At 38.1% G+C, this 12,906-nt stretch overlaps 1 protein-coding gene across 1 annotated transcript in view; it reads right to left on the bottom strand.

Annotated features, from left to right (window-relative positions):
* Positions 1-9,749: 9,749 nt before the first annotated feature.
* Positions 9,750-12,906, bottom strand: part of ppm1aa (protein phosphatase, Mg2+/Mn2+ dependent, 1Aa) — a 46,890-nt gene continuing 43,733 nt past the window's right edge. Inside the window, exon 6 of the mRNA XM_020054073.3 lies at positions 9,750-10,237. Within this exon, the coding sequence (XP_019909632.1) occupies positions 10,133-10,237 (105 nt within the window). The 3' untranslated portion in view covers positions 9,750-10,132. The remainder of the gene's footprint in view (positions 10,238-12,906) is intronic.

The following is a 12,906-nucleotide window of genomic DNA, read 5'->3' as shown; positions in this document are numbered from 1 at the left end:
GAGCTTCCCTCCCGTCCTGTCCATGTCAAAGGGTCTTGACGTCACCCAAAGGTGACAGGAGTCAAAACTCATCATGGTCAGGGGTCCCTCTAGCGCGAGGCAAGGCCAGGGACCCAAATCCTGTGTGAGTCAGGGCTCTGTGCTGCATTGTTGTTGCCTGCCCCTCACCTCCTTTTCACATTGTCTGAGCCTCTCTCACACAGACAAAAACACTCAAATACACACTACTATAATAGTGTACTAAATACACCTAGCCTTTGCTCTTTTATTGCCTCCGTATTGGAGTTATAAAATAGTGATACCTTCTTAAGGTTAGATTTCCAAATGTATGAAAATGGTGCCGTCTGTGTAGTCTAACTATGAAAAGGGGAAACTGTGTGATTTATGCTTTAAAACCTGTGTACTGTATATACCAGCCAGTTTGTAAGTAGAGGGAAACACTAAGATTGAAATTCCTCCTGCCCTTCCAAATAGGTTATTAAAGCCCCTTTACAGTCTTTGAAATTAAATTTTTGATCATCACTGTATGTGTAATAAATTCAATAAAGTCAATAGAGTCAATAAAATAACAAAAATATACATTTGTATAATTTATTTCCTTGTGCATCCTTTGACTTAGTTTAAGTGGTCGTAATGAAACATTGAAAGGTATTTACATACATAGTGCTGATTGGCCAATACGATGGACTAGAGACCACCTCCCTAAACAGTAATTTGTCTATTACAATCAAATCCCATTGTGACAGCAGGGATGCGGGCCAAAATGTCCATCCCAAATGAATGGGCTGACATTTCATTCATTGCTTTTCAAACAGCTCTTACTTTTATTTAACTTTTTAAAATAAATTTTCACAATTTCAGTGTTAGTAAAACTTCTGATATTGTTGATGTATCAACAAAACAAAAAATAAGATTTTTAACTGCACTGTCCCTTTAATGCATCATAAGAGGCATGTTTCCTTACTGCTCTGACTGACAATAGAATAGCTGCATGGAGCCTGAAGTCTGTCCATTAGCTTTGCTGTGTGATTCATAGCAAGTCCCTGGTAGCACAGTGACTTCACTGTGGGCTCAGAGTTACAGTACCGTCATCATTACTACACTCTGGTCTGGACACTCCGTCCTCACTACTTCCATGATAAAAAAATAGTATCCTGTTAATTAGATTTCTTTATATAAATAGAGCTGTTCTGCTTCCTTAGAAATAAGTATTTGACTAGCCTTAGTCATAGTACATTCAATCACCTGCCAAGCCCTAATGGAACGAAAATTGGTATTTGAACTTAGCATTGAAAGGGCAGTAGCAACAACACCATGCAACATATGCAGTACAACATATGTCATGGTGTGTAGCTCACAGAGATGATTCTGTCGATCAGGATTAAGAAAAGCTGTCTAAAACATAAAGTAAATTCCTTTACACCACTAATCAAGCATTACAGTGAAAAGGCCTTCAAATAGAAGTTTTTGGTTACTTAAAAGGTTTGGTATATTGTTAGTTTTACTTATTTTGAATTCAATGGTAGTATTATGCTACTAGGTTTGATTAAGGTATCTGAATTGGACCACATCATGACCATATGGGTTCTTAAGGCAAAGCGTTCTTGGAAGAAAAGGGACCTATGTACAGAACTTAATTACTTCAGATCCTGCTGGGTGAGTGCTTGCAAACTTCCCATTTTTAATTGCTTCTTATAGCGCCACCGTCTGGCCAATCAGTGTCATTTTGAAAAGGCCAGATCTCTGTTAAGACATATTCACCAAAGGCTTGTCACATTCACGCCAGTGGTGTCTGAAATATTGGACATGCACAAACATACAGACTGTCTGATGCAGGAACAGAGAGCATTCCATAATCCCCTTCCCAATTTCATCTTGTGGACAACAATACACATTGCAACGTTTTTAACAGTACTAAAAAAAAAGCCTAACCTTTTTTATGCATAGGCAAAAAAGTTCTGAGAATATATAAAAGATGCACATTTGTGTAGTTTGTGGCAGCACATAACCCAGATTTAAATCTGAATGATGTAACATGGATAAATGTCAGCTGTGCATTAGATCAGAACATCTAGAGAGGGGCTCATGTTCAGATTAAACACAGATTACAAGGTCAGCATTGCTGTTGTGTGTTTTCCTCTTCTGGAGACCAGGGGCCAGGGATCTCCTGGATCTTAATGTCTGTCAACTGTGCTTTATTGATGGCTTATGTCAAATGCCATTCTGACAGAGCTCATTAGGCTGAGGGGCTCTGCTAGGTGGAGGGTAGGCAGGAGAAGGCAGAGCTGGAGCGGTGCACGATCACTGTCTGCAAACCCTGCCTACTGTACCAGGGGGATGATGTGGTGATGAGATTGACAGTGCTTTGCTGACAGGTCTGTGTGTGTGTGCGCGCGTGCTCACGTGCGTGTGTGTGTGCACGTATATATATATATACACAGTATATGTCATCCTGTGTCGCAGCTCTGGTCCCTTGCTTGATGCCACGTCTCCAATCACAACTGACAGACTGAGAGTCATCTCGCTTTCTACCCTCACACATATTAAAATATTCATCTCTGCAGAGCCTCCTGAGCGCAGTGCCTCACATCAGTAGTTCTGCAATGGAAGGACAAGGCACTGCAGAGGCATCGGACTGCCATCTTGAGTCAGTGAGTCAAACAACTTTGAATTGATCATCTCACCTCTCTCTGTTTAAATCATCGCATAATACATTTTCCACCATCCACATGACTTCCATTTAACCACGTCTTAACAAGGAAACACGAGGAGTGAAACAACAAGACACTATCCCTTTTTCTTAACATTGAAATTACATCAACTTTTAAGGTAAAAAAAAAATCTAACTTATTACACTAACAGATTCAGCAAACAAACAGATTTTTGTGTTAATGCTGCTAGCGGATGAGGTCTAACGCCTTGGTAAATAACCTAATCCACATCTGCTATGGCTAATGGCGAAGGCAATCAGACCTGACTTATCTGACATCTTAAGGTGGTTTTCTAATATGCTGATTAAAAATGTATGTTTGGAGGGGAAGAAAAGGGGAGCACTGGGAAGTCCTGCCAGAGCAGATTAAATCATTTTGTTTAATACACAGTCTCAGGATTAGGGTCAATGTAAATTAGCAAACTGTCAGACGCCAAAGTCAGCAGTCGCCTAGATTCATCTAAAAAATAAATAAATAAAAAATATCGGTAAAAATCAAGGTTCCTTTCAAGGTTGAAGTCTTTTGAATCTAATTCGTAGTTCTATTTTAAAATACATCCTTTAATTAAATGCAAAATAATTTAATTTGATGCATTGAATTAGCTGGAATTGAAATTAAATAAACCCTGATACTTTTGCACAGGTAAGATCTTTGTTATAGCAATAAGGGATCTCTGGATGTGTGTGGTGAATTGCCAGCGTATCAAGGCACTCCGCAATGCTTTGTGCTCAAGACCGTCCTTTAGCTGAGGTATATTGGCCATATACCACACCCTTATTCCTTCAATTGCACCAGATTTACTGTATATACATAAAATGCATTAAACCATGCACAAAAAACAATCATTTTGTTAGCCTAAAATACCCATGTCCACCTTGAACTTAAGGTCCTCATTGAGAGAGGGAAGCAATGTGCTTTCTTGCAATATCACATCCAGTAGTAACTCAAATTGCTTATGTTATACATCATGAAACAACTTGACCTGCAACATGACTTTAGGAGGACTTCTACTGTTGAGAAGATAAAAATATTAATAAACCTAAACATTTTAAACTGGCACCAACAATTTCAGTAACAGGTACAATTAGTCAGAACATGGACTCAGGTAATGTAAAAAAAAAATACATGATTTATATTTGAGGATCATATCATAATATGTAAAAACATAGATATTGAAAAAAAAAATCTATCTATGGGTTTTGATTTAACCCTGGCTAAATCATCATTATCTTGTGAGCTCACATTTTGTTTCACTATCAACAAAACAGAATGACAGACTGTGAGTTATGATATCAGGATGGTGATACAAGGTTAGTTATCAACAACAACCCTAGGCTTTTTGCGATAATATAACTCTGTTGTCCACAATAGAAATGTTATACTTAAAAATCAGCACTAGTTAATATTGGCCAAGTGTATATCAATGTCACTACTAATACTATTCAAAATGGGTCTTCCCTTTGGCTTGGAGGTGATAGAAGACACCCAGGCATCTAGGTTCCCTTCATTGTTTCGCACAATTCTGTCCTTATTGTAGCCAATAACAGAGACACAAAGAAGTGAATCCCTTGGCATCAATAATGCCCTTGTAGTTTAGAGAAGCTCTCCCTGGTACTTAAAGTAATTTAGCTGCATGCAGAGACCAAGGGAATTTGGCAGTTAATCCAATCAGATAACAGAACAGCTTGTCTGCTTTGAGTCAAGCTTTGAATTGAGCCAATCAATTACCACTCTCCTCTCAAACAGTACAAATATTCTGCAATATGCTACTATCTCCTTCTCCATCCCTCCCAACAACACATATACACGCACAAACATACACCCATAGCCCTTTCCTTCATACACTTATTGTAAAATGAACATTTCTCTAAGGCATGCATTCCCTTAGTTTTTGTCAGCAACAACAAAGTGTTTAGTGAATGTATCCCTGGGTTTTGGTATTTGGGCTGAGCTATCCTTCAACCTTGATATCTCTCTTTAGTATTCTCTCTCCCTACACTTCTTTTTATTGGTTTCAAGCCTGCACTGGGACTTTAATTACTCTGTTGTGATTTCCAAATGCCTGAAATCACTGACAATTCAGTATACTTTCTTAGAAAATATTATTTTGTACACAGTACACAACATATACCCACACTCCCTTTCCCTATTGTGTTAGTAACCCCAGAAGTGATGATCTACTGGAACTGAAGAACACATTTCACATTCTTTACTGTGCTGTATACAATTACCTCAATTTGGAATAATGTTTGATTCAATCAGAATTTAATATTTATAACATTTCTGAATGTTTTCATTTTTGGGTCTCAATCACCCTTTACAGTGAACAATCTAACTTTATTTTATTTAAGAATTCATAGGAGAATATTAGTACATGATGAATACCAAGGAAATAAGCCAAAGAGTTCTGGAGAAGATGTGGGAACACTGTTCTACACAGAACAAAATTGGCATTCAAATTCTATGTATTCCTTTACTGATTGATTCACTAGGGCAGTGGTGGTTTTATTAAGGCCTTCGGGCCTAATCTGGCCGCCAAGGCAATACCATCCGGCTCGCGGTCGGTAATAAAATAGTTTTGAGGAGAACTGAAAAATAACTCACCAGCCCATTCTTACTGTATACATCTGAATCTGGATTTAAATAATTTAGACATTGTAATGGATCTAATGTAAAACTGTTTTCATTTCTGCCATTTTCTGGCCCGCAAATCATTTGTACTTAACAAATTACCAAACAAATGTGCAGCCCTCCATTTAATTTGAAAATCCTGATGTGGCCCCCGAGCCAAAGAGTTTGCCCTCCCCTGCACTGCAGATTAATTGTTTCGATTGAGATACAGGGGTTAAGAGCGATGAGGCCAGAAGAAATCTTTGTCAGATGCCTGTTATATTCACACCATAAGCCTATACGTGTCCTACAGTATCTCAATATATTAAGATGAATGAAGCTTGTTATGATATAACAGGAGATTTACACTCTAAATACGTCTGTATCACAGCAAAATACCATGGCAGAGGTCCAACAAAGCTCATTACACTATTAAATCCGAAGGGTTACTGTCAGATGGTTGCCTGCCTTTTATTCCAGAGAAATTTAAAGTCAGATTAGATCACTGTAAATAGTTTTTTCTAGTTTTTGTTGGTAGGGAGTGAGTTAGAGCAACTGTATCATTTTTGTTTTTATTCTATTACTCACAGACCACTTGAACCAGGCCAGTCATTGTTTTATATAAGAAACATATATCTGTCTTTTAATCATTAATACTGTTTATATTGTGGTCCTTTGCATAATGTGATGGAGGCACAACATTGATTTTAATCTGAACAGTTTGGACTTTTCCATGGTAGTTTGTAAATATAGCTGAGGTCAAATGTTAAACGTAAAAAAACTAAATAACCTTACAAAACATTGAAGAGGAGTTACAGTGGGGTTCATGTAGCTAATGCTGGGGGTCCATGGGAGATATGGGACATTATGATATTATTAATAACATATTATTATACATTATTGGTTATTTTGTCAAACTCCAATCCAGACTAACTTACCTTTTCATATTGGCCCCCCAAGGGAATCAAACCAAGTGAGCTACTGTAGACAGGTCAACATTTGATGGGTATCTCTGGATTGACTAATGGCTTGTTTGGGGTTCCCTGGACAGGAGAAGGGGAAAGGCCCCAGCACTAGATACACTAGTATGTCCTTGAACTGTTATTACCAAATCACATTCAGAATATGTTATAATGACCTTTAACCTCTTTGGAAGGTAGTAGGCGGTATTATACATTATGGTTAATTGGAAGCCGTGTATGACTAAGGCCTGTCATTTGATCACTGACTCGATTGACTTCCGAACATAACTTTAAGGTGGCAACAGTGTAAAAACAATTACGAATGTGAAAAAAAATATGTTATAAGGATAATGTAGCATTATGAATGTGTGAATGAATGTGCATTCAACTTAAGAAACTAAAAGAGTTATTCTGTCACTTCTGGGAGTTGGTCAAACTGCACATAATATATCTTTAAGACTTCATCTTAGCATGACAGAAAAACATCCTTAGCTTCCAATGTGCTATTAGAAACCTAAAGGCCATGTGAAAGTGTTCTCTCCATCCAAAATCTGTTGGAACAAATTAAGAAGACCTTTTTATGGAGGTCTGCCAGAGGGGGTTATCTTTGTGCACTTGTATTTACATTTCTATAGCCGTCATCTCGTAAATATAATAGATTATATCTGGGGCTCTTGATTCTTCACATAGAAATGAATGATGTCTTGTGACAAACGGCTTCATGCATTTATCAGTACAACCAATGAAATGAATGATTCACTGAGTGATTTCTATCACTAGCTTGTTTTTTATTTGAAGATAATTGAAGTGGTAAAAACTGCCCAAGTTACAATTTCCCCAACTCTGCTCTGGCTGAAAATCTGACTTTCTCATGGCCATTCTCTATAGCTTGTATTGAACACTGCCTGTCATAACCTTGCCCTTAACAGCTTTCGAGTAAGCAAAGGGATCTTTTGCACAGGTGTGCCCTGATAGTCTCAGCAACCTCTGGCAGCACAAAAGGAAAGATGGTTTCAAGGTGCAATAGGAGGCAGTGTGAGGTGGAGAAGCCATCTTGGTGTATCAAGAACTCTGTTTAATAGATCATTAACTATGGTGAACTAGGAAGTATATTGCATAAGTTATTACTGTCAAACAGGTTTGAAAATATTGAAGAGATAGTTAATACCCACTGCAGCATTAGCTCAGACTATGGGGAATTATGATAACCTGGACGCATGATTAGTTTGTTTTTCCATTTGTTGGTTCTTGCTGTTAATAAAGTGACACAAAACAATAAAATGTACACAACTCCAAAGATGCCCCTTTCTGAATTGAATAGAGTTTCCCAAAAATGTGTAGATTGTGGGCCACTTGAGATGGTCATGGTTAGAAGGGATGCAGCTTTAATAACGTCTAGCTTGCTGACAATAACAGCCGGGGGCTAACAATCATCAAATGAAGTTGTGTTTGCTTTGATGGGCAAGGGAGAAATAGCATGTAATAGCTGCATTATAGTTGTTACCGTGTCTGCTCTAGATTATGTTCAATTGAGTAAGACCTGGGGACCAGTGCTGCTTGCTGCTTCCCAACACTGTCCAATACGAGCCGTGTCCACTAGGCATTTTAAGCAGTGTAGATCATTCATCTACACAGCTGCTATCTAGCGTTAGCTAGCTAATATCGAACCAAGCATAGGCATAGGAAAAGCCAAAATGCCTGGTGGACACGGCCCGCTAAATAGTCCAAAGACAACATTTGTCTAGTAGAGTCACGTGACCAAAAGTGGCATGGGTAAAGAAAGCGGCATGGGTAAAGAAAGCGGCATGGGTAAAGAATGTGGCATGGGTAGAGAAGATGGCATGGGTAAAGGTGTCCAAGGCTATCAGTGTACCTGGCACCAGATTAGCATCCTGAGCACTCACCTCTACCACACACCTCTATAGTCACCTAGGAAATGACCACTTCAACAGAATTTTGGCAGTAAAATACAACAACAAAATTGTATTTATAAAAACAGCTTTAATCCCCAGACAAGCAATAGAAACGTCAAGTACAGGAACCTAAATTACAATTTCCATATAGGATAACAATTCTGAATGACAATTTTATATGTTTGGGATAACCCTTGCAGGCTTGCATTCAGGACCGTACAGCACAAAGAACAAAGCTACACTGAAGCACAATCAAAAAATCTGGATGTGTCAAGTCAACATAACATTCAATTAAAACATTAAATATACAAGACAACATAACATTAAAAACATTAAATATACAGTACTTTTCACATTGGGATGGATATAGTAGGCTAGTTATTCTCTGCCACTGCAGTTACAGTTACATGTAACTGACAGATTCTGAAGATTTCTGACAGATCTTGACATATATAGAGGCACTTATGGAGGACAACTTTCAGTAGACACACCCTTCAGTGTCTTACAGAACCCTTTTTAAATTCCTCTTTGTTTGATTTGTCTAAGGGATATTCTGTCTAAGTTCCCTTTTTGTTCAAGCAACAATATATTTTGGTTGGTAATCAGCAACACTATCCTCTTAATATGACTGTTGCTAAGCAACCAAACTAGTATAGAGGTGCGAAAATGGCATTGTGAATATTTAGATCCAAATAGACACCCCTTATTTTTTTATTTGATGAGCTAACAAATGAAATGGCAGACAATAAAAGGGACAGTATGTGTGATTTGCATCTGAGCTTTAGAGAGTGCTTATTATTAGAATGACTTTAAAAAAACAACAGACGATTAAGTTAAGGACAATCAGAATAATCCTCAATTTCAGGGAGCACTAATTTGTCTTCCTTCGACATTCTATTCAGGTTGGTAAAAGGAATAGTTACACCTCAAAAAAAAAATGTTTCATTAAGCTGCGAGTTGAAAGGTGAAGAGGATTTCCTGTAGCAATGTAAAAGTTTGTTTTAATAAAATATACAATTTGCAAAGTTAGTAACGTGGGGTTAAGTGTTTTCAATGTAAAACTCTGTTATAGAGCACTGACAAACTGCCTCAGGCAGTTTGTCAGTTTCTGTGGCAATGCACTTTCATATTAAACAGTTATTTTGTGATCAATCAATCACATTTATTTATAAAGCCCTTTTTACAATAGCAGTTGTCACAAAGTGCTTTTACAGAAACACCCGGCTCCCCAAGGAGCAAACAACAGTAGTGTTGAATTTCAGTGGCTAGGAAAAACTCCCTAAGGCAGAAATTCAGGAAGAAACCTAGAGAGGACCCAGGCTCAGAGGGCTGATAACAGTAGTCAAAGAGAATGCTTATTTGCATTTATATTTACATGTTTATTTAATTAAGTGGAAAAAAGAAGAGGTTTGAATTAAAAATATTAGAAAGAGAATAAACCTTAACATCAGAGAGGCAACACTAATGTGTGTGTCTCCTTCTATGTTATATTCAGAATTTTAAACTGTTGAATATTTGACTGGGCCTGGTAACACTAGCATTATTTATTATACTTTTTTTTTTTTTTAACTATTTGCTGCAGCCTGGGCATGTATCAATATCATTACCTTTTTCTTTCATCTCTGTGAGTTTAAGACAAGGGTTTTACTATATTGGATTCCCATGAAACAATCCCTGACCTTTTCCAAGAAACAAGTTAATTATTCACCCTCCACAATATAGTTAGTTCCAACTGTACTTCAAGGAGACCACCATCGTCCACGGTAGCACGTCCTAATGAAAATGGCCCCATTGCACTCATCCCTGTCATCAAGTGCTTGCAGAGGCGTGTCACATCAACAAACCCTCACTGGACCCTCTCCAATTTACCTACCATGGTATCCACTAGGGATGTCATTTCCATTGTTATTCAGGACAGGGACATCTATGCCTGCAATCAGTGGGAATTTTTCGTGAGGCATATGCCATGGAGGAGCAGTGATTCTTCCGTGCGCTGGTGCCAATCCACAGACCTGGATGTCAGAAACTCGATCATATTGCACTATAAAATAAAACAAAAACATTTAGAGATTTGTATTACATATTTGCACTGTAATTTGGATATTTGTATTGTAATTATATATGTATTTTGTCTCCACAATTATTTCACTGTTAATATTACAGAACATTTGTTTAAGGTTTAGAACCTAATCTATTATTTTTAATCAGAAAATAAACAGAAATGGCATTGACAAAATTATACTCCTGGAAAATTTGGCAAATTGCAGGTGGGCTTTCTCCTGTTTCTCTCAACAGTTTCACAGAGTTGGCAGCTGATGGTGCAAGTTGAAACTGAATATGTATAGCAGTTGCTTTCTCCACCATTCATACATTCCTTAGTTATGACCTTCCATGACTTTTTCTCTTTCAGACTTTTTGATAATTGATTAATCTGTTGATTATTAGATTTTACATTGACATTTTACTCATTTAGCAAACATACAGTATCCACAGCAAGTGCATATATTTTAAAAAGCTGGGTGCATTTAAAGCAATCAATTCATTATCAAAAGTCAGTGCTGGAAAGAAGACTATACAGGGAAAAAACATAAAAAGCAAAGTATACAAAAGACAAGAGACACAGTGGAACTATTTTAGGCACTCTTAAAAGGTAGGGTTTCGGAGCAGCCTGGTTTCATCATTGAGGTGCCAGTTCTGACTCTGTGCATCTTTAACGGGCTACCCAGAAGGTGCAGCACAGCTAAGAGCCCAGAGGTGGCAGAATGTAGAGACTGTGTAGGGAAAAAGGGATGGAGCATTGCCTGAAGTGAGGCAAAGCTCAAACCCTATATTCCAAATGTATTATTTATTATGTTTAAAATGTGTTTACCCTTATCTTCAACAATATTCTATAATAAAGAATTTGATAGTAGTAATAAAACAAATAGAAAGTGTGTGCAAAGAATAAAGGGCTTTAGGAAGTGCATATACCAACAGATGTATTTTTACAAAGCTGCTAAAATGTGATAGTTGGACCTAGATTCATATTTGGGTGCAATAACGCTTACCCCAAGTTGTCCTTGAAGGCCCATGGAGTCATTTTTCATGACAAGCCATTATGCTCAACCTCTGTCCCAGGCTGGACAGCATTAATGATAATGAATTCATAGGTTTGAATGTACTCACTGCTATGCTGGGTGGTTGATTTCACCCAGCATCGTCCGAATTCATTAACTGAAACTGTGAGTCCTGAGCAACATTAGCTGCGTTGCAAGCAGAAACTAACTCAAAAAACACTAAATTCAGTAATCTCTCACACAACCATTGATTTATTTTGACTGCATACTGTTGATACAGCTGGCGGAATGTGGTGACTTCAAACTGGCAGTATGCAAACTATTTTCTGTAGCCACCACACACCAGGCTCTGTTATTTGGCAATGATGTCATCGGTAGCTAGCGAATGCTAATGCTACCGACTTTAGGGAAAGGTTGAATGGAATGCTGAGAACAAGCCAGAATACAGCACCCAGCCATATTACCCTTGACGCTACTCTGGCCCAACAACTCAGGAGCCATGAGAAGGAGAAAGAGTGCAAGGAGAAGGGTGAAGATGCCACCGACACTACAAACATCTGCATCCATTCCTCCTAAATTGCCACTGGTGGGCCGACCCAGAGGTGATGCAGCCAACCCTGGAGACCGGTTGGTCTTTCAGTTTTGATTCCCCCCATAACCACTTTTGTTTTTTCAGTTGGAAAACGCCCCACAGAGCACTGAACACTTGTCCTGTGTCCATTCACTGTGTTTCTCCCTGTTACAATATCTGGATATCAAAAGAATTTAGGATTTCAATTGTCTGGATGAAATGATGCATTATTAGAATTAAGTGCACGGGTCCAAAATACTCCGAAACGATGCCTGAGGAAGGCCTGATGCCTGAGGAAGGCCTGATGCCTGAGGAAGGCCTGATGCCTGAGGAAGGCCTGATGCCTGAGGAAGGCCTGCCACATTATCAAGGACCCTGGTAACCCCCCCCACACGCTGTCCATTCGCCTACCATCAGTCAGACAGGGACTGTACAAAAGCATTGGTTTTCAAACTAAGAGGCTTGGAAACAAATTCTGTTAGCAAGCAATCAGACTGCTGAATACTTGACCTGTCTGACCCCTGGATATGAATCTGCTCAACTGGGCGCACACACTCACTTAGTCATTCACATACATAAGAGTACATTCTTTGTAAATACAGCACGGTAGTTATGTTCTCCACTCTTGCTAGAGCTGATAATGAAATCTGCTGTTATTACTTTTAAATCAGTTTTATCTAAATGTTATTAGTTCTAAAACCTGCAAGTGCATAAATATTAAATATGTAGCACCCTTCATTGTTTGTTTAGTAACACACATATCTGGTTTAATAACACACATATCTTGTTTAGTAACACAAATATCTTGTTTAATAAAACACATATCTTGTTTAGTAACACACATATCTTGTTTAGTAACACACATATCTTGTTTAGTAACACACATATCTTGTTTAATAACACACATATCTTGTTTAGTAACACACATATCTTGTTTAGTAACAATCTTATTGCAAATGATTTGGCATATACCTTATAAAAAAACAGAGCTGCCACATTCGTTGATTTTTCAGAAACCTTTGATGCAGTGGATCATTTTATTCAGTTAAATATATTGTCGTCACTTGAACTGAGCTCTGATGC

Source organism: Esox lucius, chromosome 15 (genome assembly GCF_011004845.1).
Source record: "Esox lucius isolate fEsoLuc1 chromosome 15, fEsoLuc1.pri, whole genome shotgun sequence".
NCBI lineage: Eukaryota > Metazoa > Chordata > Actinopteri > Esociformes > Esocidae > Esox > Esox lucius.
The sequence above is the reverse complement of the archived record's forward strand: the minus strand, read 5'-3'. Positions and strand labels throughout refer to the sequence as shown.